Source organism: Porites lutea, chromosome 6 (assembly GCF_958299795.1).
Source record: "Porites lutea chromosome 6, jaPorLute2.1, whole genome shotgun sequence".
Taxonomy (NCBI): domain Eukaryota; kingdom Metazoa; phylum Cnidaria; class Anthozoa; order Scleractinia; family Poritidae; genus Porites; species Porites lutea.
The window spans coordinates 34,866,833-34,891,559 of NC_133206.1; the positions used below are offsets into that span (position 1 = coordinate 34,866,833).

The window sequence follows — 24,727 nt, forward strand, 5'->3', positions numbered from 1 at the left end:
TGGAACCAGTTTAACCTAATAAAATTATTATCTCACCAGACAGCAATAAAAATGTTGTCATCTACTCACAAAGACCAATGATATAAACAAATAATTGTCCACCTATTTTTCTTTGTTGTTTGAAAAGTCTATTATGGCAGTTTAATAACTACCAGTGTAAGCATAGTTCCTTGAAGGCATTCCTAGCTTATACTGAAGTTTGGAATGCTTCTGTCTTACCTTGAGCAATCCTTGCCTGATTCTCCAAACACATAGTGTGCATTACCAGGATAGAAGTTTGTCTCTAGTCTCATTAGATCAAACTAAGGCCACGCCAATGTCTTAAGTCTCCAAAAGTTGTTTATCAACATATCCTAGGTCAATTTCTCTTTTTGCCACTTAAAATTTGTTCCTTTCTGTATAAAGGGAAGCACTTCTAAAGTGTTCTCTGAAATTTATAAACTAGTCTTGCTTCAAAAGGTTTGTGTGAACATTGATGCCATTACTTGATCATAACACTGCAGCCTCAGTTTTACTTATCACTGCCTTTCAGTGGTCCTTTTTCTCTGTTGCAGTTGTCTTAGAAGCTTGCCATAATTCACTTACAAACCTGTAAAGAACAAAATACAGAAATATAGCCATCATATGTACCACTAGACCTTATTTATAATTTAATAAATCTATGAACAACTTAAAATAATTTGCATTTTACAGCAGTACCTTACCATAGTGAGAAAAGAAAATGATAAGATAAATGTCACAAAAAAACAAACACTTTTGCTCTTTTAAGTTCCCTTTAAATGTTCTAATTTATTTCCATACTATGTGTATACTGTCCAGGGATGGTTTTCAATTTCATAACTGAAGTAGCTTTTCTGGGCACAGACTAGCCCAAAAGAGATGGGCAGGCTCAGGAATTTAAGGTCATAGATGCAAAGTGCCCTCCCTACAATTTTCAGAACCCATGACACAGAAAGTATTGGTGATCACCACCAGAGATTGTTACATCCTTAGCGGTTCTTTTACATCCCACATGAGTCAGATAAGTGCCGTGACGTGAAATGGGGCCTGCAGTTTGAGTCTGTGGACTAAATCCTATCATATTCACATTGAAAGGTAATACCCATTTGACATAAGTTTTAAAATGCACCACTTGTTTTCCAGGGTTAACTTTACGAATCTTAGTCTCATATTTTCTCCTGATTGTTTTGAGGGAAGGAGGCAGATGTACACATGAATGAGCAGTTTTCCAAACACGTCATGGTGTACGATTTTTCTTTCTCTTTGGGTGTGTTCCTTTCGGCAAATCCAAAAACAGATTTTTGATCCTAGATTTGCCAGATTTCGCGGTCGAAAGGAACGTGAAATCCGAAATTGGATTTGTAACCTTGGTAACCTTACGCCAACGTGTGCAATATGCATGACAGCCTCTCAAAAAATGACGTGTTTTCTACTGTTTGACAAATTATGAGATTATACCGTGCAGAATTTAGTGGTCGGCAGTTCGAATAGCAACGATGGAACATATAAAACAGACAAAGAAAGAAGCCCATTAAAATTGAAAATTATCTAAAGAATGTCAGCCAGTTTGATCCAGTTCCAAACCTCGGATTTTTTTATGTGACACGATCGAGTGCCTGTTGCGTCTACAAGCGAGTTTGTAGTTAGATAGCAGTTCATTTGTTACTTTTACTTATTTCTGATTTCAAGCAATCTTTAGAGACAAATGGTTAGTATATGGATACTTTAATGTACCAGGGACAATCTTCTAATGTTTTCAGATGTTTTGCGGCAAATTAAATGACAGCAACGAGGAAACTCTAAGGCCTCTATGGGAATACTGCAACTGGAAATACCGCTGGATCATCTGACTAATTTCGGATCCATAGTGAATGGAACAGCGTAGATCACTAATCCGTTAATCTGGATTTGGATTCTTCGGATTTCAAATCCAATGAATCCTTTTTCAAAAAGGATTCACCAGATCAAAAATCCGGATTTGGATTTGCCGAAAGGAACACGAAATCCGTTCTTAGATCTAAAATCCGTTTTTGGATTCACCGAAAGGAACACACTCCATAGCTTTTGCAATATTTTCACCTTCAAAACATAAGAGTTATGAATCTTATGAGATCTTAAATTAAATCCATTACGTTGTTTGTACAAATATCAAATAAGTTCATAGACAGCTAATAAAGGAGCTTAGTATATATCCGTTTCTAGCTTAACTCACCAATTTATTGAAAGGAGAAGACCGCTACTGATTATTATCAGCATCAGCAGATGAATGTTAAAACCAAACGTAACCAACAGAAGTGTAAGGATGACAAGAAGACAGACGAATGCGATGTTGATTGCTGTAAGAAGTTGGCTGTTGACGCCAGGCTGAAGAATAGACTCTACAATCGCTTCAAACATTGATCCTATGAAATCCCCTGTACACTACAAACTAGTATGGCCTGCTCGGAGGGAAATATTGGCCGGGCGTTCCACGCGCCCAAACTCCATTTGAGTTAGTACCCAATCCTTTTAACGCGTTAGCTAACGTGCCCTCCCTTATCACGCATCACGCAGGTCCACGTGTATACCGTATTTCCTCGAATAATAGCCGGGGGCGATTATTCGAGGGAGGCGATTATTTCAAATACTGCTGACTGAAAAATTTTGTTCTATTTATATCCCATTAAATAAAAAAAATAATCACGTCAAATAAACTGAACATGGGCTTTTTAAGTGCTCCAAATTTTAGTTCATTGATTAATTTTCAGAGCTTGAAGTGTCACTGATCAGTTTTGCTGAATCTCATTGCACTGCAACTTGACAAGGAGGGGATAAAAGGAAGAGAAGATGACGAGAGGGGCGGGGGAGGGGCGGTTATTCGAGGGCGGCGATTATGTTAAGTATTTTTGGCAAAGGGGGGCGATTATTTGAGGGAGGCAATTATTCGAGAGATGGCAATTATGCGAAGAAATACACTATTTCAGGCGAGCTCTAATTATTTCCTGTAGTTGCCACCTTTGATTTTCAAAACAGAGGATGAAGACGAGGCTTGGGGGAAGAAGAAAGTGTAATCAGTTGGATGGATAGAGCTGGGGAGGGGGAAGGGGGAAAGAAAATAAGTATTCCCCCTTGTCCTTTTCCGTGTGCCTCGTGCACCACAACCATGAGCAATTCTAATGGCTCAACCTTACCCCTTAAAACAGTGCCTGTACCACTATTTCATGGCGGAACATCACAGAGACTTATAAACCATCCTTTGACCTCTAATCCTTCTTTGCCTGTCTTGCTTTGAAAATGGCTTGTTTCTCTATACGTTTGAGCAGAAAAGGCTGAGATTCCCAATTTTTATAATAACATTATATATAGCAAACAGACCTTCTTAGCTGGCCTAATAGAGACCACGTGATGTTCTCCAGGGAATTTGCCTTTTGTCTTGCATAAATTATGCAAACACAATTATGCATATGGATGCACACGCATAGGACAACATTTGAAAGAAAAAGGTCTCTGGGGTACCATCAGGGGGTCAGAAATGGCAAAACAAAACATACAAGCTAAAAAGGCCTATATTACTTTGTATGATCACAAGCTGCCCAAGCTCAAGTTATAGAAGTAAAGGATGTAATCAAAGTCTCTCCAAAGGCCCATTCGAGAGACTATGATGTAATCCTAAAAAATCCACTAAAGTGATGAAAACACATTGAAGCACAAAAAAGTACATCAAAGATAAGTCTTCTCTATTCATTTAATTGAAGAAAGTTTAAATTTATTTTTATTAAGAGTTCGCAACCTCAGTCTTTTATTCCTAATCTGACTCATACAAAATCATGAAAATATCTCAGTTATATGAGTCACAGCTTTACACCCTTCTATTAATTTTGAATTATGTAACCCAACACAATTATTAGCCTTTGCAAACTGCAGGTTGCCAAGGTTTTTAAACCTGTTTATTTGAATGATTTAACATAAAGTTTGACATTGGGGAAACTGTGTGAATATCTACAAGCCAGGTACTAACTTCTAACATTGCTCTATTGTGTCAATAACTGTGAAGTGGTGTCTGGAAACCAACTTTCTCACTGACTGAAACATCAACAGTTAAATTTACAGGCTGCCTAAGAAGATTTTGTAAATCTGCTGATACAAGGCCTCTCAAACGGTCAATTTGTTCTAAAACACATCGACGCTGACTTTTCTTGCGACAATAGAGCTTGTGGTGAATTCTCCAGTGGCCATCTCTTTGTTGACACATCACATTCACCTATCCAATGAGATTTTGTACTTTAAATTAGCAAAACTGGTTATTTACAGGGGTATTCTGGGGTGCAAAGAAAGTCATTTTTACAGCTTGCCATTTGGGCAAGCTGAAGCTAGCTTTCTCCAGCCCAAACATCATTTCAACTAGCCCCCAAAATTTTTTCATGAACAGAGTTGGTTTCACAGTTCTTCTGTAAGTTTAATTCCTCAAAATACTTTCCTTACCTGTCGGGCAAGTTAAGAACAGATTCACTAGCCCAATAGCAAAATCCACTAGCCCCGGGCTATCGGACAATACTTTCTTTGCATGCTGTATTCTATGGGCAACATTCCATTGATAACAGCTAGTTTTAGTTTTTGCTACACTGTACTTACTGGTGTTGTGTGTAAGTAAATAAAAGCAAAGTGACTTATTTCATCAAGCAAATTGTCTACGAACATACTGCTCTTGTAATTGTAATTGCAATTTGTTTACCTACGAAGCACTCAGCAGTTCTTAAGAACTCGTTGAAAGGTGTCCGTGCGTTCCAGATCAAATTGGAATTTGGAAATGTTGGTTTTTAAAGACAGGGGAAAACCCGCGTACCTGGAGAAAAACCCCTCAGAACAAACGAGAGCACCAACAACAAACTCAACCCACATATGGCTTCAACACCGGGATTTGAACCTGGGCCACACTGGTGGGAGGTGAGTTCTCTCACCACTGCGCCACCCTTGCTACCCCTCTCAATTGGAAGATTTAATGCATTTGAAATATTCTTCCCCTTTTTGGGAAATGTTCTGAATACATGTATGGGCAACCCATTTTGGATCAGCAAGGCTTTCACTAATGAACAGGGCCTGGGGATTTCCCCCAGCTTCGATGAGCGTTACCCCTGGCTACTTTTACAAGAAACAAGAGGAAAACAGAACCAAAAGAATTTCCAGTATCAGCCATGATAAGTTATTAGCTGACAACAGGCCTTCGCTTTTTACAATGGATGTTTGTCCAACCAGGTAACTGTTTAACCAGAAAAGCTATCAGACATGCATTGTGTTGATTTCATCTCTTTAATCACTATGTAAATCGTCAGTTACAAAATGTCTGTCTTTGGTATTTGATCTGTTTGATCATTATGGTTAACTTTGTATAGGACATAGGCAGATTTTAATTGGACATTGTCCAATAACTGACTGTTATTTGCAGCTCTGTGATAATGTATGGGTGAACTAAACACATAAGAAACCTGTAAAAATGATAAGCACTCTTGCAAAGTTCAAAATACGCAAAATGCTTTGAAGAAAACCACACTGGTAACCTTCATGCTTCCAGTGTGATTTTCTATCAACTAGCCCTAATCCCAGTCAAACCCTTGCCTTTTATTTTTAAAAGGATGGAGTTTAATACTCACCTGTTTAATTTGCCAGGGTATTTCATGCTCATACAGTTCTAACAACTTCTCTCTAAAAATCTCCTGCATTTGTTCTTCAAATGGCTGATCTGTGCTAGTGTCAGGAGGAAACAGCCATTCACTTTGTCTGCTTTTCGCAGCAAAGTACTGTTTAATGTCCTCGATCCCGTCTCCAGTCGCTGCAGAAATCATAAATACATGTTTAAATTTACTCCAACCTCCAATATTTTGATAATTTCTCCACTCGTCCTTTTCGCGGTCTTTCAATAGCGCATCAGCTATATTGAGTAGAATCATCTTGTATTTAATTTTATCTATTTTGTTTAAGATAAGAATTGATGGTATATCTTTGTGACTTTCCAAAGCTGTTAAAATTGATTCATGAATTTTCATACTCCTATGCTTATCAGCAGCATCGGTAATCACAGCAATGAGATCTGCTTCATCAAGAGCCTCCCTGGGAGCTAGTATATGCTGGCGGGTCATTTTCAGTCTTCGTGCCTCAGTGTGTGTCACTACCCCAGGAGTATCTAGAAGTACGATCTGGGAATCCCCCACCATAAACACCCCTAGTGTCTGTTTACGAGTGGTATGAGGTATCGGTGTAACAGCACAAATCTTCTGCCCTGTAAGACAGTTTGTCAGAGTTGATTTCCCACTGTTTACTTCTCCTATGATCGCCACCCTTAGCAGCTTTGTATCGGCCGACTCTTGATTCTTTGAATGATTTGTTAGTTCTGAAGTTTCTCCATTCCGAGATTCCCCAGACATTTCGCTTGTAAAATTACTCCAGCACCGAATAATGCTGTTATCAAGGTACTTAGGTATACAGAAAATCCGATTTGTACAACTCGGTTGAGACAAATCCTTAAGCATTCTCCTGTTGAGTATCAATACCGTATTTCGTCCGCACAAACGCAGACACGTAAAGGCCGCCATGTTGTTTGATCGAGCTAGTACCCAGGTCTTTTGCAACTGAAGACTGAAGCTCTTCATGTAAGGTACCTTCAGCTGTTCACGTCGTTTGGCTTTTGGGAGAGTTTTGCTCCGAAGTTTTTGCCCAAACCTCGGGAAAGGTTTCAATATTTTCTATTCAGTGCTGAGAAGACAAACAAAGTTATCTCAGAAATGTTTGTCTTAATTAGGCTGATTCGAGAGGCGAACATTTTAAGCTGATTTTATAGTATTTTGGTCATTGGACTTCGAACGAAGATGTTTGATAATCATTGTTTTGATCTTCCACAAAAATGAGTATGAACAGAATAGCTATCAGAACAAACAAAGGAGATTATCTTGGAGGCGAGAAAGTCTACGGGTAGGAAAAATATGTTAATTCTTAGACTGACTAGTTCATAAGTACATGTAACAGGATCGTGGATTACATTTTCGATTTTATGCACGCGCGTGCATGCTCAAACGTTCATTTTCATTTCGTGTTCATGTTTGGTCACGAGCTTTCCAGCGACAAAATGTCGTTTTAATGCCAATAGGGTTTCGACACTGAATTTAACATACGGACCTTTTTTTTCTTTAACTGGTAATATGGGGTTAATTGATTCAGGTGTTAATTTTTGATGATATAAATCTACAAAACAAAAAATTACTGAATTTTTAAAGTAGTGAAAAATTCATGAACGTTCGCTTAAACTATAGCTCTTTCCTTGATGGGTTGAGGCTTGGGTGGAAAATTTCATGGAAATCACCACATTAATTATTTATGTCTCTTGGTTCATCGGGAATTAATGCAGGAAAGGTTGAAACATGGGTAGAATTTCTCATCACCAGAGATATAAAGCTGCCTTACATGAGCCATTAAAACCAGGAAGAAAGGAGCCAAAAAAAGAGTACTTTAAATTGAATTTTCACAATATTCATTATTGGTGTTAAAAAGCAACCTTGAACAAACCAAATCATTCGAAGGGTCACTTAACTTCAGTTGAAAATTGCTCTAAATCAAGGGCCTACCGTCTGGTTGGGTCTCCCTGCCTCAGAAGTGAAAGAGCTCTCAGATTATCTTCATAGTATAGGGCTATCATTTAGAGCTGGAGGCAGGGGATTTCCGTGTGACTATTATGAATGTGGCCCCTGGCTACTTTTGTAGGAAAATAGAAGAAAATCCCTAGCTGTTTAATTCCTCACCTTCTTGCTGTATTTACTCGGCGACTTAAAATCTTAGTGACAACTCTGGGTAACATTGTACTAAAAACACTGCATTCACTCTTTACACCAAGACCATAATGCACCATTATGGTCTTGGTGAAAAGTGTGAATATGGTAGCCTGATTATAAGGGAGAGTCCAGTCTCAAAAAGTTTTTCTCGAACCTTCACACCTTCTTTGGGTCAGAAATGAGGGGAGATCTGGGCTCCTCCTCTAGATCCACCATTTTAAGGAGTCTTGGTTGGGTGCAGTTTTCTCAGCGCCATACTTTCAACCCAGTTTCTTGCATCTTTAGATGTCACTTCTAAGCTCACTCAGTTACAGTTACTTTTACATTTTGTCAGTGGTCTGTGCTTTTGTCTGTAGTGGCAAGTCTTTTACTTACCTCTGTCATTTTTTATCATTTTTTTATTATTAATTTTACAGAACCGTCTATCTATGGATTTGTGGTACTGATCCATGCAGAGGAGTAAAACTCAAATTTAGAGGATATGAAAAATGTGAGCAATGAAAGTTTGTTTCTCTCATACTCACAAATAATTTTAATTTAATTTAATTTAATTACTTATATTTTGCAGGTATTCATAAAAATGATCAAATGTGCATTACATATTTAGTAAAAAAAGCATGAAAAAAAAAAAACATAAAAACTACAAACGTATTTACAATAAGCAAAACAATAAGAATATATACACTTCTGCCATAAAAATCTAAAATATCGATATGTAACAATTAAAATTCATTCAACCATAAGCAAACTTAAAAAGGCACGTCTTAAAATTGCTCTTTATAGTAAGAGTAAGTTTGACTCTCTATAAGACGAACACCTCTGTAAAATGGACACCTAGAGTTGGTCCCTGCCTTTCTTTACTCCCTTTACTTGACTCTCTATACGACGGACATCACTCTTAGATGGATACAAAGTGCAGTTCCCAAAGGTGTCTTCTGCTTAAGAGAGAGTTGACTGTACACAATACTACTTAAAATATCACTGACGACTCACCACTCAGTGACACATTTTGCAAGGGTTTCACAGCAATTTTTCAACTAAATTTTGAAATAGAGTGAATTCAAGTATTAATCTTAGTGCACATAATTTCATACCTGGATATCTTGTGGACCGAGCCGAAGGTGAGATCTGGTAAAATCTCAATTGTACACATGATCATCTGTCGGGAGTATAATGTGTGACAGGGAATGTAAGGGTGTACTCCTGAAATTATTTCAATGTGGAAGCAATGCCAATTGGAGAACTGTAGAAATTTTCTTTAATAAAACTTGGAGTGCTAAAAGACTTAACTGGGTCAAGGTGAAAGGGTAGCCTGTTTATGATTTGGATCGAGAAAATTCCAAAACTTAGTAATAAATACACTTGACAGTGTGGCTTACCTTTTTTAGGTGAATGGGAATACAGAGAAGTTCATCAGGATGAGGCAACTCAATTGCCAGTTGAACAAATTGGAACAAAGAATTGCAGGAAGGACATGTTCAGAGCTGAGCTGAGACTCATAGAATATCCAGGTAATTATCTAATAGCGATGTGCATTAAAAAGCACTAATTGCGGTACATGTGATTTGTATTGTACATTCAGTGTTCATATTTTTGGTGTAAATATCCAAACAGTAAAAAGGGGAAAGAAACTATATAAGTTACAAGGAAAGTTAAGAAAATGAAATTACAACGGGTCAATGATAACAGTTTTAAGAAAATGCCTACATTTTTTAAAGAAGGCAACAACAAATAAAGGAGGTACCAGTGGAAGTGAAGCACCTTTGGAAGCATAGTGAAAACATATGAGTTTGTTATTGTTTCGCAGACATCCTACAAGGAAAGTACCTTTTAAACTTTGTTTTAAGGAGGACTCTTTGCATTCCAGGTATCTCCCATGAAAAATTTTTTTAAGGAGGCAGCATGGCAAAGTGGTCAGCACGTCAGACTCTCACAATCTGGCAGTCACAGGTTCGAGTTTCATTCTAGCCACTTGCTGGATTTGTTCTCGGTCTTCCCGAGTTCAAATCCTCGACCATGCTTGTAAATAGCTAACTGGTTACCTCCTGCCAGTTAGGGTTTTTAATCCTGTTATGTTGTATTTGAATTATTTGTTTCTAAGTATTTGAGTGGAGTGCCTGTAAACTAGCTGGATAAGCTATTAAGTGCACCTTCCTTTATAAAGAAGCCCTTAAACCTTTATCTGATATTAATAACCAAGCATTTTCTTTGTAGATGGAATACCTATGGGATGTTATGCTTATCCATTCCATTATACCCTTCAGCAAGGTCTACCAGGTTAGATAATTTTGGAATGTTCTGTTGGCCCTCTTTAATATCTGTCTAGTTGTGAAACTTTTATTCAATTTCTTTGATAACCAGCTTCGTTTGAAGCCAATGGAAACCAGGCAAATGGAGACAAGTGGAAAGCAGAAATCACTTACAAAGTTATAGCTGAAGTTGACAGACCTGGATCTGACGAAGCTCTGAAGGTGAGGTATAATTTATTATTAATCTGTCTTCTTACCACAGAAATTTGGTTTTATTGTCTACCATGAAAAGATTCAAGAGCTAATGTTTAGCGTGGTACATACCCCTTTGTCAAAGCAAGTCACGTGTTTGTGGGTTCTATGTGTTTTACATTAATGAGTGGCCAATATAGCTACCCCAGTGATTATGTTACCTCTACGTCCTGCCTCCCTGATGCATAAAAATCCTCTGATGCAAAAATTCATGGCAATGCATCCCATAGGATGCAAAGATCCATCATTTCATCTGAGGATGTTGTAATTTGTAGAATATTCTGTTTGTGTGATTTCTGTGGCTGTCCTGGCTGTTGTTTAAAACAATGCATTTTCTTTTAGTCTTTGTTGTACTTTCAATCTATAGACGGAATATAACATTATTTTTATTTCTGTCAGTAACTTGTTTAATACACAGTTTTTGAGTCTGTCTTCAGACTAACTGTCTGGTTACATAAAGGCCCAAGCATTTTCAATAAAGGACTTGTAGTTTTTTGAACTGGAACTCACTGGTTCTGCAGTGAGACTCATGATTTTTCTTAAGATGAGACCCAGGACTCAACATAACTATTTGCAACAAAATCGCTGCCTACTGTATTGGTGTTAAGCATACATTGTAAAATGGAAAACAAGATAAAATTAGCTGAATGAAGAGTTTGCATTGATTCAGTGCACCCCCCGAACTTAGAGTGTTGTGTTTTGGCGTCAGGAGCAAAAACTAGAGTTAACCCTTGTGACTTCTTACCAATATTTTGGGAAGTTTTGTTTTCATCCTTTTGGGCAAATAGTGACCTGGAAATAGCCTAAAAAATTGGCAAAATCTCCAGTGGTATATTAGGGCAATGAGATGCTGGTCATTGCCATTGTCTAGAGAATACAACATTGAGTGATCAGTATCTGGTGACTGGAAAAACATTTTTTGGTTATAAGTGGATGCTCTGAAACTCTGTATTTAAGCTTGAACAATTCAAAAACAAAGTCCATTTGCAAGAATTATAATATTGTTCCAATTTTAAATGAGAGTTTAATATTCTTAGTACACAGTGACATATTTATGACTGAATATCTTATTATTTTGTGTTATGTTAAGGCTTCACAAGTCATCACAGTGAATGAAAACCTTCCCCTTTCACCTGTTGAGCCTGAGACTGTGACAGAACGAAGAACTGTTAAAATGTGTTGCTGCATTCCAAAAGGAGATGTTTTGCTTAATTCCTGGTATGTCTTTGGTTCCTTGTCTGCTGCAAAATTATAATTATATATAAGCATCTCATGCCCATTTAATGGATTTTTGGATACCTTCTCAAAAATTATCTTGTTTTTTGGTTCAAGAAACTGAGTAGTCCACCATTTCAAAATTATAAGCAGCCACAAATGACTCTTGTAATTTAACAACTTATTTTATTTGTATTGAAGTCCTGCATGTCATGTAGATGTTTTAAAATTAATGTTGTCCAGGAAACATTTACTAGCAAAGTACAAGAGATTGCAACTTGAATAATGTGCTCATGCTCTTCAACTACACAGTTTAACAGTCATGTACCTACCTCAGTTAACTAGTAATTATTATTACTACAACAGTTACTTTTCCCATTCAACAGAAGAGTCTTAGATGCTGATTAATTATTGCAACTGAAGATGTTACATACTACTTATTAATTGAGAGTGAGGTTATTATACGGAAATCTCAGACTATCGCTCAGTCAATACATCAAGGCCTTGGTCTGAGATTTCCCTGTAATGACTGAACTGATGAGGTTAATAAGTTAGTTATTATATGGCCTGTTCATTATGGACCTGAGTCTGTAATCAATTAAAACCAACAACAACTATAAAAAACAGGTCACCTGAATGAGTTGTACACTTGAGCCCACAGTATAGTCTGGTGACACTGGTCTGTGGGTGCCCTTTTTGACAGCTGTCAATTGACCATAACATGTATGTCCATAAGGATATCCACTATCAAGTTAAACACAGATTGTATATGCCTTGGACACCTTGCTACAAATTGCCCGGTCAGTACAAGAAAATAGCCAATCAGTGCGTGCGTACTATTGTAGCCATATAATAATAAACAATGATTGTTCTCTTTCTTTGGCTCAAGGCTGGAAAAAAAGGTTTACACATCTGGTGAATCAGCTATACTGCATGTTGATGTTAAAAACAACTCTAATGTGGATATTGATGCTTTCATCATTAAGGTAGCTAAATAACATGCTTTTTTGCCATTCATTTCTTTCATTTTAGTTGTAGTGTCATTTGATTTTTATTCATTGTTTTCCTTGAAGTTGCCGCAACATCTAAAATCGTTAATGCTACATGTCATTTCCCTGTTTTTTAAATTTTGTTTTGATACATTAAATGTATGACCAATATTTGTTTTATTTTTTGTGGTGTATTTTTTAAATGGTAGCTTATTAGAGTGGTAAATCTCAGACCTCAAGACAAAGAACTGTCGTCATCTGTTAGCAGTCATGAGAGCAGACCATCCATGCAGTTAGTGAGAATCCCTGTTATTATAGACACTATGCTACAGAAGTCATTGGATGGTTGTCAGGGAAAGCAGCTCCGAAACTTGTAAGTAACTTTAAGCCAAGACTTTGTCTTTAATAACTAACCAAAGACCTAAGAGTTCCATACCATTATTCTTCCCGTATTTTTTTTTGCCAAAAATGATGCAAATTCATTTATCAAGAAAGGAACTTTAAAATGGAACTCCATAAAAATATTTAAAGGTCATGACTGCAAACAAATACAAATTAAATTAAAATTTTTGCCATTAATAATAATGAAAATCTACAGTTGAGTTTTGTGCCATTATTGACATGTGCAGTTCCAAACTCTGGAAAATTGGTGACAATCTTCTTCATATTGCTTCAGGGAATTACCTCTTGATCTATGGGAGGAGTCTACACGGGCAGAATTTCAGCCTTCTACAAATGGTTTGATCATAAAGGTAAACAATGATAATTTACTTAATACACTGTAGGTGGAGAGACTGTACTGATTCTGAAATGGGAGGTGTGAGGTGGAGGACAGAGTCACCCAGTGGCTATTTGCACAAGGTCATTTAGGATCAGTTTTCTATGATGACATTGGCAATATTGTATTGGCACTTGACTCTTGTTCAGTTTAAATTTGAATCCACATAGTTCAGCCTGCACTGCAGATGGAACTAAACTTCTGCTTTAGTCCATCTGAAAAACAGCACCAAGATCTGAGTTCTGGACCCCAGTTGTGTACCAGGATTTGAGTACTTGCCATGATCAGCGTGCTAAAAAAGCCGTTGCTGATGTGCCAATCAGGTTGAAAGGAAACTCAAAGTGCATTTCCAGTAATGTGTTGAGACCACTGGGGGCCTAGAACAAAGATGTCCATGTTGTTTAAATTACCTCTGCGATGCAGGCTAACATAATTAAGTGTTGCAAAGATACCAGTTGATCAGCACTTCTTCAGGAGAAAAAAAAAAAGGAGGAAGAGAAGGGATAGTTTATTCAAACGATCTGGAATTTTTAATCTGAGGAAAGTCTTTATTTGAGGATTTACAGTACTATATAACTTTCCATGCAAGGGTACTAATGTAATAAATCTTTTTTTGTTCTTGATGTTTTAGAGTAAATACCATGTTGATGTTGAGATGGACATTAAGTGGGCACAGCCCATCTCTGTTCAGTTGCCTGTAACATTAAGAGCACCTCCAAACCAATCAGTGAGCCACATTTTATTACTTTTTCTTGTTAGTGAACAGGGACAATTTGCTCGAAGCCTGATTAGCTCTTTTCCTTAACAGAGCATTTGAGTTGCCATGACAACTAAACCTGGACTTTAGCTAATCAACTTCTGAACAATCGGGCCCTGGTGACCAATAATTTGTTTATTGTGTCTGTTGTGTCATGTAGAGTTTTTACGCAGTTAATACTTTTTTTTAAAATTATTTGTCAGTGGAGTGATTGGGAACCACCTCCCTGGGTGTACAACTGTCGTGTAATTAAGATCACTGGTCCCTGTGCTGTACCAGAGCATCTATTAGGTAAGTACCCTCCAACCCCTTGTAGTCCATATGTGAAGTTTTTCCAAACTTAAGCGAAATCACATTTTTAAGTTTTTTTCTTGAGACTTTTGATAACCAGTCAGTTGAAAGAGTGCTGCCCTCAGACTACAAAGCATGTCTCAAAAGTTGAAAAGAATTTTAATGAATATATGGAAAAGTACTAAAGTATACACAGCTTTTCTTTTTATGGGCCACGCATTTTGGAAAGAGAACGTTGAAGACAGAGTAATTATTGGGATCAAACGTTTAATTAAATAAGGATGACAACAGCCTATTTGAATAAAATATGTCTTAAAATGAGGGAATGAGGTTTCAAAGAACTTAGCTCCTCCTAGGGTGGGGCCATGTCCCTCACTCCACTTCCCCCTTCCCCCAAGGAAAGTGCACTTCTGGGGCATATTTTTTGCCTTACCGGCCATGAATGGTCCCTTACTTTCTGAGCTTGAAGGGAGAACACTGCACACTAATGCGTTTTCAAAAGTATGCATTTTGTTGTCATCGAAAACACATAGATCGAGCCATGTCCACACAAACACATTCAAAAACGGTAGAATTGCACGTTGTGATGTCAGTTGAAGTCTATGCACATGCTACCAACACATGCAAATATGCACATGCAATAGTTTTGGTCATCATTTGCACTTTGATGCATTTTCGACCGTTTTTGACGATCCACACTAATACAATATGTATTACAATATGTATACTTTCAAGAGCCTTTCAAATCGATGTGTTTTCAATGAAAACGCTCAGCATACCGGTATAAAATAATAATTATTATTAGTGTGGATGGGGCCTCAGCCAAAATCCTTAATAATAGTTATGTTTATTAGATCACCTGTTTTTAGCCTCTTTTGTTTGTTTTCTTTTCTAGGTTCCAAAATGTTTGCCAACATCCCAGGGATCCAGGCAGACCCATTTTGATAATTTTTTTATAAAATTTTATCACACAATAATTAATTAAATTATGTATAATATGATATAATATTACCTTGCAGACAAAACAAGTTTTATTAGGTCAATTACACTAATTGATTTGATACTTAGTGGATTGAATTTTTACCAAAGTGATCAATAATATTGTTTAATGTCAATTCATCGTTCCCCCAACAATGCTTAGTAGCTTGCCATTAGTACTTGTAAAGGAAGAATGAAATTGTTATTTTCATTTCTGTCACCTAACCTTCAAAGGAACCTAAAGTATTTAGTGTAATTCACGATATTCTCTTGGCATGGAATTAGTAATACATATACAAATATCGCTTTTAAACTGACAATTTTCTTGCAATTCATTTATTTCCCATGGTTATTTTTAATAGTAAATCTGAGGCAGTACAGTTTTGTTGTTGTTACAACCAAGAAGGGTTAGAAGAAAGAATTTTTTTGTTTGCTACAGTTTTTTATACTTACCCAGAGCTCTGGGGACCTGGCTAGTGCATGCGACATCGCAATTGTTGCACCCTGATTGGGTTTGTCTTGCATCTGTAACTGTAATAATGGATGACAAAAACTGTCATTATTTTTTATTCCTTGATAGGATGGCAGATTAACTATTGCATTCCTTATTCTTTATTATTACTTGACAGTGCAATTCTTTAAGAGTAAAATGTTTTAAATTTCACTATTGTTATTTTACAAAACAGACTTGTAGGTTATATTCTAATATTGACTTTATGGTCAATGTTTTTTAAAGTTTAATTTAATTATAATGTTACAGTAATGTTAAAGTTGACAAGTGTAACTCAATGCATTGAAATTGTAGTCATGAAATGTAAGTGATAGCAATTAGATTACTAGACATTTTCTTTATACAATTATTTAAAAGAATTGATCAATAATGGTATTTGTAAGCAGGACATAGGTTGTGCTATAAAGTATTTTCATAACCAACTTTGGAAAAAAATTATAACGAAGAGGCATTTACTGTTTTCAATAAATTGGATTTAGATTAACCAGTGATTGATTTTAATACAGTGGATAACAGGTTGCAAAGATTATTAGTAATAAAAACATTCAATTAAGGACATTATTTGTTTTTTTATTCACTTTCTTCTGTTTCTGACTGGCTAACATACAATGGCAAGTGGCATCAAAAAAATATGGAAGACGTTTGCAATTATTTTATTACTGACATCACTAACACACCATTACAAAATCACAAAAGACAGTGGCACAGCAGCTTAGCTGTTTTGGCAGTCAGTGCAGAACTTAAAGAAATTTGTTATAGAGTTCACAGCTATGCAAAGATGAAAAGCTAAATTACTGACAAAGAATGACAGCAAGAATGGGAAAAATGATTAATTAGTAGGTTGAGCATGATCATCCGGTTGAACATAGTCCTGAATAGGACTGTTGTTGTTGACAGTGACTGATGTTTTAACAACCTGTGAGGTAGTCATCTTTAGAGTCAAAGTGAGTTGTATCACAACAGTTGGTTTAATACCATCAACTGACGTGATACAACTCACTTTGACTTTGAAGATGAATACCGCACAGGTTGTTGAAACGTCAGTCACTGTCAACAACAACAGTCCTATTCAGGACTACATTCACCTGGACGATCATGCTTAACCTACCTATGAAATGACTCCTGGGTTCAAACTTCTTTTTGAGGGGTACATGTATAGGCAAGAAAACAATTCTGTTCATGTTATGAAACAGCTGAGAAACAGGCAAATGTAAGAAATTCTATGTGGAGGGTAGGATGTCATGAGCTGGCTTGGGAAAATTATTTAGAATGAATATAAAACCAATTATTCTTGAATTCTGAATTCTTTGATTTGACAAATTAAGCAGAGTAATGACACTTTGATAGAAGAAATGAGAAAAATGACCACATCATCATCTTCAACCAATTTGTCCTTCAGTTGCTCATTATTTCCTGACAATTCACTCTGTATTCACTTAGTTTTATTGAGTTAATGTTTCACTTAGCTCCCAAAGTTTCTTAGCAACTCCATCATCTTTGGTATGTGGTGGAAACTCCTTCATATCACAGTCAGTAAAAACTGCCCCTGACACTTGGTCTAATTTCTTTTCAGTAGCACAATATATGATGGTCTGAGCTCCTTCTCTGGGTCTCTTGGCAACTATAAATGCAATGGGGTACAGCAGTAGCTTCTTCATTAAGCTTAAAGATGAGTTGCGATGAAGTTCAGTCCAGCATATACCAGGGCTTAGGGAGTTGACAGTTACACCTTAGTAAAATGTAAAGAGACAAACCATAGCATTAGGACACACTTGACAGTACCTTTACACAACAAGACAGTTCTAATGTAGACTATCATGCTCTGATGCAGCTGTTCTTTGTATCATCATGCAGCCTTTCCCTTTTTTTATCAATAGCTCAGTACTGAAGACTGAAAAACATTCCTTTCCTGACATTTAGCCAATCAGAACATAAATTTCTGGATACACCTTGTGTTCCATGAATATATTAATTTCTCACATATTCGCCATTTGCACATCTCTCACAATACACCTCTTTTGCCTCTCCCCCCACCCAAATTTGGTATAAGCATTGTTTTCAATTTCTCTTGGGACAAGTCTGTAAAACCCAGGAGAAATTAAAAAGAAAGGTTACACAATATTCTGGCAGAGGAAAACAAGGTGTACAAATGACAGATGGGGCTGTTCCGCTGAAGGTGCTCAAAGTTTTTGTTCACTTCTAATTTCCTTTGTATTCCGACAATTATACCCTGATATAATAGTAACCTTAGCTTCCCTCTTCCAGGGGATGTAATTCTACAGTAGAATCCCAATTTCTCACTTCCACAACCCTTTGTTTCTTAATCCTCCTGTTACTTGGAACCACAGGTGATTCCCCTTCCCCAGGTCAAACACTAATTTTATTCCCCGATAATTCAAAAAGATCTTTCTTTTTCCTAGCCTGAGAAAACAGCCAACACTACCACTGGTTTCCCCGCCAAATGACATCTAGGAAGCATGTGCAGAAATTCCATACTGATGACACATCACTACCCAGATCTGGGTAGTGCTTCTGATTGGATGAATCAAATTTCTGGTGTGGCATTTCCAATCAGGAGCACTAACCAGATCTGGCTAGTGATGTGTCATCAGTATGGAATTTCTGCGCTTGTTTCTCAAACGTCGTTTGGTGGGGAAACCAGTGGTAGCGTCGCCAAATGTTGGCTGTTTTCTCAGGCTATCTTTTTCCCTATCTTCACGACCATTTTTCTCTTCAAACAACAACAGACAACAAACAACAACAGACAACAAACTCCTCCCCAACAGACAGCGTTTGTTGGGGAGGAGTTTTCTGTGACGAGACAAAAATGCAAGTGAGGGAAACTACTTTTTTCCAGGAGGTTCAAGAAGTTAGTATCTCATTGTATCTCACAGTCTGAGCAATTACCTTCAGGAAGCCTCTTACTTAATTCATGCGCAAACAGCAAATTTGCAAGTTTGCTCTGAGCATAGGGTCCTTTCATATGATCCTGTCTTCCTGGATGACCCTTTTCTGCATAAATGTTATCAAAATCAATGCGAGCTCTCTTAGCCAGAGCTGATGATACTACAACAACCCGACTTGGTGATGATTTCTCAAGCAGCTCTAACAGCAGTTTTGTCAACAGAAAGTGTCCAAGATGATTTACACCAAAATGAATTTCAAACCCATCCTGGGTTTTGATCATAGGGGGGTCCATAAACACCCCTGCATTGTTGATCAGAACATCTAATCTTTTTTCTTCTTTCAATATTTCATAAGCAAATTGACGAACAGATGCCAGAGATGACAGATCAAGGTGCTTCACGACTAATATCGCATCTTTAACCTTGGAACAGATTTCTCTCGCGGCTTGCTTGCCTTTTTCAAGACTTCTACAAGCGAGGATAACACGAGCTTGACGTTTACCAAGCTCCACAGCTACTTCTTTGCCAAGCCCTGTGTTTGCTCCAGTGCATCCTCGGAGACCAAGGGGCAGTTAGTCGGGTCGATAAAATGTTCGTGGTGAAAGTTTACTGTAAGATCGAGACGAGCCCCTGGGCACTTACTCTTACCGAACCAGTTCCAGAAGCGTTTGAATTGCCTGCTTCTGATTGGCCAGAAAAATTTTTTTTCTGGCCAATCAGCGAAGAGAAGCTGCCGGGTGACTCTCGTGTTTTCTTACATGACGTAGTTTTCCTTATCGATCGCCATAGTTGCGTAGCGCGTTCAACGGGAAAAGTTTCTCGACGAAAGTTTCAGAACAAAATGTTAACAACCCGCAAAATTACAACCTTTAGCACGGCTACAAGAAACAAACACTCTCCGATGAATTTTTAGGGCGGATCTTTCCAAGGTATCGTAAATTTTTATTGCTGATACGATACGCGATACATGACTTTCACTTTCCACACCTTAATTTGCTCACATTGTCTAGTATACAACGCCAAGCTTACATTTTAGATGTCCATGTTCGTTGCACGACTTCTGAAACTTTCTACAGCGTGAAAATTTCCGTTGCACGGGCCACGCAACTACGTCGATTGATCGTGGGAAATGCCGGCTAGCTGCAGTGCCTTCTTCTTGCTTTCGCTCCATACTCCTTTCGAAACTTTAAAGCTTAAAAGCTTACAGCAGTTGACCGTACGAATTCTGCCGAAGTTGATAGTAGTGTTAACTTTAGATTCGAGGGAGACCTCCTGCAAGCGCTTGAAGAATTAAAAGGCTTGTCTTTGTTTCCTGTGGTACAGTTCAAAGCGAAGCAAAGATCTATTATTGAGAAGATTCTGGAAAGAAGAGATGTTTTTGGGCAATTGAAAGAAGAGTCTAACCTTCCAAATGTTGGCTATAAGCTAGGGGGTTTAAAAATCGTTAGATGCTAAAGGTTATGAATTCCCTAGTAATCCATTGGTCATAGTGATTTCATCTCTCATGTCAATTGTTGAGGACCAGGTAAAGTACTCGAGGTCACTAGGAATTCAGGCCGGTTTCTTAGGGGAAAGCAAAACAAAAGATCGAGAAATATTGAATGGCTAGGGAGCGTTTTCTTTGTTGTACGGAAGCCCGGAATCATTAACTGGGGGACAAGAAATTCAGGGCAATGTTCTTTAAGGAGTTTTACCAGACAAATCCCGTTGCACGTACATACAGCTGTTCATTGGTAAGTATGCTGATTAGTTTACTAGGAAGGGTGCTACACTGAATTCATTGTGGGGAGTTCTGAAGGGGTAAAATGGGATGTTGTTGCTCTGGGAAATTGTGATTTAAGTCATTGAGAATGGGAAAAAATGTAAAAAATGGGAATTGAGGGTGAAACAGTTTCAGTGGGATTGATATCCCCCCTTCAGGACCCTCATTATACTTAAAAGTAGATCTCGCTTTTATTCAAGGATGCTCAGTAATCTTATATCTAAAAGCTGACAGACGCTTCACAAGAATTATCATGTTTTTTTGTCACCATTTATTGACAATTGAAAGCTGATGAAGAAAGCCTTGTGACTGCTTAAGATAATAGTGCAATTGAACATTTACATATTATGGAAAAACACCCCATAATACAGAACTACAGATGCCATTACATTAATTTTATTTTTAAGCTGTTGAGATTTTTTTAAAAATTTTTTATTGGAGTTCACATGTCTACTTATGTATCTGCTTGAGTTATGTATATACTAGGGAGCTGTAATATTTTATTTTATTTTAATTTGTTAATAAACATTTATGCTGGGGTATTTGTTGGTGATTCTTTCTGTACCAAAGGGTTTGTTTTACTAGGCGACCAACAAGTATACTTGAGTATATTATTTGAAAACTGTCTAGAAAAATGGGGTGTGCATTATATTCAGGTGCACATTATACACAAGTAAATATGGTATACCTACACATAACATACAAAAACTGTTTTCCAACACTCTCTGGAAGAAAGGGAACTGTGCTGAAATTGTCTCTTACTGTTTTCCATAATTCTAAAAGTCTTTCTTCTTTTAGATTTTATTAAGTGTACAACCTGGAGAAGAGAAAAAACTCCTTCCTTTTTTGACGACAGTAATGAAAACAGCAGAATCATTCCAAGCAACTTATGTTGCGACATCAGTGCCAAAGACTGTTAGTCTGCTTGAAGAAAATCAAAATGATCTGTGACAGGAATTTCAAGAATCAAATCTTCACTGCTTGTATTCTAGAATTTATATTCTCTGATTGTCTTCTACAGGAAACAATAATTGATAATTGTGATAAATTACGTTCTGTGGAAAGTATTTTAGAGACACTGTGTGGAATGGTGACCATGCAATGACGATTTTTACCTTTCTGAAGAGGGTGTTTAAAGATTTAAAAATAATTATCAATGAAGAATATTATTGTCAGATGAGGAGAATTATGATAGGGAAGTTATGAAATATCAAACAAATGCACCAAAGGAAAATTGTTAATATTGCAGCATTATTTTTTCAATCTTGTAGATTCAATTCCAAGGGAGTTAAAACAATGGCACTGTGGATGTGTTTGAGGGGGTCGGTAAGGGGAAACATCAAGTTAAGCATAGATAAATAGTTTGGCAAAAAATCACATATTATGTGAAATTACTTTTATCCATGTATTTGTTAAAAGATATCTTATAATAAAAATTCATTTCTACTATATAAGCCACAATTCTAATCACAGTGAAGATTAACCTAGGTTCTCTTATGCAGTTTAGTAAGCCAGAGACCCAGGTCCTTTAAATCAAGAGCTGAAGTTGGATCTTTGGAAAGTGTCCCTATTCCTTGGTCTCTTCTCCCTGGAATTTCTTTAAGAGCGTTCACTTCTTGTAAAGTTTTAGTGATTACAAAAATATCTATATAGACATCCCACCCTTCCACGATTTCTCAACTCAGTACCTACACGTGTCACACACTGCGCGTTTATCGCCCTCCAAAACTTTCACACCAACCACTTTCAAACATTTTCACAAACTCACCTTTATTTTTTTTCTTCACTTGTCCGTAAAAATAAACCCACACAGCCTCCAAAAATCGACCTCAATTAACAAGTCAGGATTCAGCATATAACCGGACCGAGATTTCGAACCAAACATAACGGCTGTATTTAAAATACGTACGGTAAGGGACTTTGGCGCGAAAGTAAGAAGGTGCGTGCACTGCAGCAAGCCAGCAATTCCCACGATCAATCGACGTAGTTGCGTGGCCCGTGCAACGGAAATTTTCACGCTGTAGAAAGTTTCAGAAGTCGTGCAACGAACATGGACATCGAAAATGTAAGCTTGGCGTTGTATACTAGACAATGTGAGCAAATTAAGGTGTGGAAAGTGAAAGTCATGCATCGCGTATCGTATCAGCAATAAAAATTTACGATACCTTGGAAAGATCCGCCCTAAAAATTCATCGGAGAGTGTTTGTTTCTTGTAGCCGTGCTAAAGGTTGTAATTTTGCGGGTTGTTAACATTTTGTTCTGAAACTTTCGTCGAGAAACTTTTCCCGTTGAACGCGCTACGCAACTATGGCGATCGATAAGGAAAACTACGTCGTGTAAGAAAACACGAGAGTCACCCGGCAGCTTCTCTTCGCTGATTGGCCAGAAAAAATTTTTCTGGCCAATCAGAAGCAGGCAATTCAAACGCTTCTGGAACTGGTTCGGTAAGAGTAAGTGCCCAGGGGCTCGTCTCGATCTTACAGTAAACTTTCACCACGAACATTTTATCGACCCGACTAACTGCCCCTGGGTCTCCGAGGATGGCTCCAGTGATGATCACAGTCTTCCCTTTCATAGACACATTATTCTTGCATACTCCTCCTGCAAAATAGCAGCGTAAACGATAGTAAACGAAAACCAGGCCAGCTGTTACAAGAGACACAGCAACAACGGTTGTATTGCTTGGCATTTCCCCGTCTTTTTTTCCTCTTTTTTCAACTTTCCAGACGACCTCTAGGAGCCCATGAAGTCTTTGAACTGCGGATGCTACCAACAGTATCATTTCCGTCATTTATTTTGTCACTGAAACATTGTTAGTTCCCAATTTCTCTCGTTTTCCAATATGGCGGGTTGTGGCCACGAACACCATGAACACGAACATGACCATTCTGAATCGGAGAGAGGCGCCCAGTTTTATCTTTTCCAGAAAATTGACCTGATAAAGCTTCAGTGCCTCAATGAGGCTGAAGAAGGCTCAGCTAAAAACGTTTTTAAACCGTGGGACGAACGTCTCGATACGACGAAGTTTGTGGAAAGCGATGTGGACGAAGAACTTCTGTTTAACATTCCTTTTGTTGGTCAAGTTAAACTCAAAGGCATCGTGGTCATAGGTGGAGAAAATGGCGACCATCCATCAGAGATGATGCTTTACAAAAATCGTCCATTTATGACGTTTGACGACGCGAGAGGGGAACCAGATCAAAAGTTCGACCTGAATGAAGATCATGATGGAAGTCTGGAATACACCCCCAAGGTGGCGCGATTTTCAAATGTAGAACATCTCTCCATTTATTTTCCTCGTAACTTTGGAGCTGAAACTAGTAAAGTTTATTTTATCGGCTTGAAAGGTGATTTTCAAGAGGCGCATCGCCATGGCGTGACAATTTGCACGTACGAAGCGAAACCCAATCCAGCTGATCACAAAACTGGAACATTTGACAGTGTACATCATCCAGTCAGTTAGGGGCGTAAGAGAAAGATATATTTGATAAGTCGAGCTCTTGAACTGCATTTGTTTTGATACAATATAAAAGGAGGATAGGTTAAAAAAAGTTCGACATCGCAGATATGTATGATTTTACATTATAGCGCTTTTATATCACAATAAGAAAAGCTGACGTAAATCACAGCTTGCAACAAGGAAAGGGGTGAGCCATGCACAAACACTCCACTATTTATTTAAGTGGCTTGGCTTGGGTAGTTAACAGACAATCCAACCATCCCGATTTTGTCGGGATTCTCCCGATTTTACTGGAAAATCCAGAATCCCAACCAATATGTGATCAGGATAAGAAAAATCCCAATTTTGACATCTGTTCTGATATTTCCAGCACTCCCATGATTCCTTGATTATTAAAAAAAATATCCCGATTCTACATACTCAAAAGGTTGGACAGTCTGAATAAATGTTTGCAGTTCCCAAATAAACTGAATCTAATAGGCAAACTGTATTTTTTTTTTCAGTCCTGCCTACTGAATTTTAGACCAGGTGCTCACAATGTATGGGTATTCATAGCTCAGTTGGTAGAGCACTGTAGGGCTAATGCAGAGGCCATGGGTTGAAATCCCATTGAAGTCCCGAAATTTTCGGGGGTTTAATTTGTAAATTGCTTAAATTGTAATGACCATAGCAACAATCATATCTTCATTTAAATTTAAAAAGTTTTGCATTTGCCAGCTCTTTGTGCATGATTATTATTCTTGAAATGAGGGTTAGTGATTAAACTTGCTTGTTTAACATCAA

General features: G+C 37.6%; 4 protein-coding genes and 1 long non-coding RNA gene across 5 annotated transcripts; 2 read left to right on the forward strand and 3 right to left on the reverse strand.

The window, feature by feature from the left end:
- Positions 1-93: 93 nt before the first annotated feature.
- Positions 94-2,420, reverse strand: LOC140941515 (uncharacterized). The gene is made up of 2 exons (XR_012166472.1): positions 2,213-2,420; positions 94-589 (listed from the first exon to the last, which is right to left on the reverse strand). It is a non-coding gene; the product is annotated as an uncharacterized lncRNA (long non-coding RNA).
- Positions 2,421-3,735: 1,315 nt separating this feature from the next.
- LOC140940827 (GTPase Era, mitochondrial-like) lies at positions 3,736-6,534 on the reverse strand. Its single transcript, XM_073389785.1, has 2 exons — positions 5,628-6,534; positions 3,736-4,240 (listed from the first exon to the last, which is right to left on the reverse strand). Exons 1-2 carry the CDS (start codon positions 6,501-6,503, stop codon positions 4,019-4,021), a joined length of 1,098 nt encoding a protein of 365 aa, XP_073245886.1. The 5' UTR covers positions 6,504-6,534; the 3' UTR covers positions 3,736-4,018.
- Positions 6,535-6,663: 129 nt separating this feature from the next.
- Positions 6,664-15,366, forward strand: LOC140940060 (arrestin domain-containing protein A-like). The gene is made up of 12 exons (XM_073388937.1): positions 6,664-6,942; positions 8,213-8,286; positions 9,185-9,307; positions 10,011-10,073; positions 10,158-10,267; positions 11,388-11,515; positions 12,402-12,498; positions 12,711-12,874; positions 13,178-13,253; positions 13,911-14,006; positions 14,240-14,327; positions 15,223-15,366. The coding sequence occupies exons 1-12, from the start codon at positions 6,875-6,877 to the stop codon at positions 15,270-15,272; spliced, it is 1,137 nt and encodes a 378-aa protein (XP_073245038.1). The 5' UTR covers positions 6,664-6,874; the 3' UTR covers positions 15,273-15,366.
- Positions 15,367-16,888: 1,522 nt separating this feature from the next.
- LOC140940063 (retinol dehydrogenase 12-like) lies at positions 16,889-23,290 on the reverse strand. Its single transcript, XM_073388940.1, has 3 exons — positions 23,002-23,290; positions 18,724-19,263; positions 16,889-17,545 (listed from the first exon to the last, which is right to left on the reverse strand). Exons 1-3 carry the CDS (start codon positions 23,273-23,275, stop codon positions 17,259-17,261), a joined length of 1,101 nt encoding a protein of 366 aa, XP_073245041.1. The 5' UTR covers positions 23,276-23,290; the 3' UTR covers positions 16,889-17,258.
- Positions 23,291-23,292: 2 nt separating this feature from the next.
- Positions 23,293-24,651, forward strand: LOC140940061 (PITH domain-containing protein 1-like). The gene has a single exon (XM_073388938.1). The coding sequence runs from the start codon at positions 23,327-23,329 to the stop codon at positions 23,945-23,947; it is 621 nt and encodes a 206-aa protein (XP_073245039.1). The 5' UTR covers positions 23,293-23,326; the 3' UTR covers positions 23,948-24,651.
- The last annotated feature ends 76 nt before the right edge of the window (positions 24,652-24,727 follow it).

Bases quoted from the DNA above. Each gene is read 5' to 3' on its own strand.
- LOC140940063 (XM_073388940.1), bottom strand. From the start codon at position 23,275: ATGACGGAAATGATACTGTTGGTAGCATCCGCAGTTCAAAGACTTCAT. The intron at 19,264-23,001 runs GTCGGGTCGATA...GATGCACTGGAG, and splicing joins CGGAGACCCAGGGGCAGTTA to CAAACACAGGGCTTGGCAAA. The intron at 17,546-18,723 runs GTAATTGCTCAG...CATTTTACTAAG, and splicing joins AAGTAAGAGGCTTCCTGAAG to GTGTAACTGTCAACTCCCTA.
- LOC140940061 (XM_073388938.1), top strand. From the start codon at position 23,327: ATGGCGGGTTGTGGCCACGAACACCATGAACACGAACATGACCATTCT.
- LOC140940827 (XM_073389785.1), bottom strand. From the start codon at position 6,503: ATGCTTAAGGATTTGTCTCAACCGAGTTGTACAAATCGGATTTTCTGT. The intron at 4,241-5,627 runs GTGAGTATTAAA...CTCATTGGATAG, and splicing joins TACCCTGGCAAATTAAACAG to GTGAATGTGATGTGTCAACA.
- LOC140940060 (XM_073388937.1), top strand. From the start codon at position 6,875: ATGAGTATGAACAGAATAGCTATCAGAACAAACAAAGGAGATTATCTT. The intron at 10,268-11,387 runs GTGAGGTATAAT...TGTTATGTTAAG, and splicing joins GATCTGACGAAGCTCTGAAG to GCTTCACAAGTCATCACAGT. The intron at 11,516-12,401 runs GTATGTCTTTGG...CTTTGGCTCAAG, and splicing joins GATGTTTTGCTTAATTCCTG to GCTGGAAAAAAAGGTTTACA.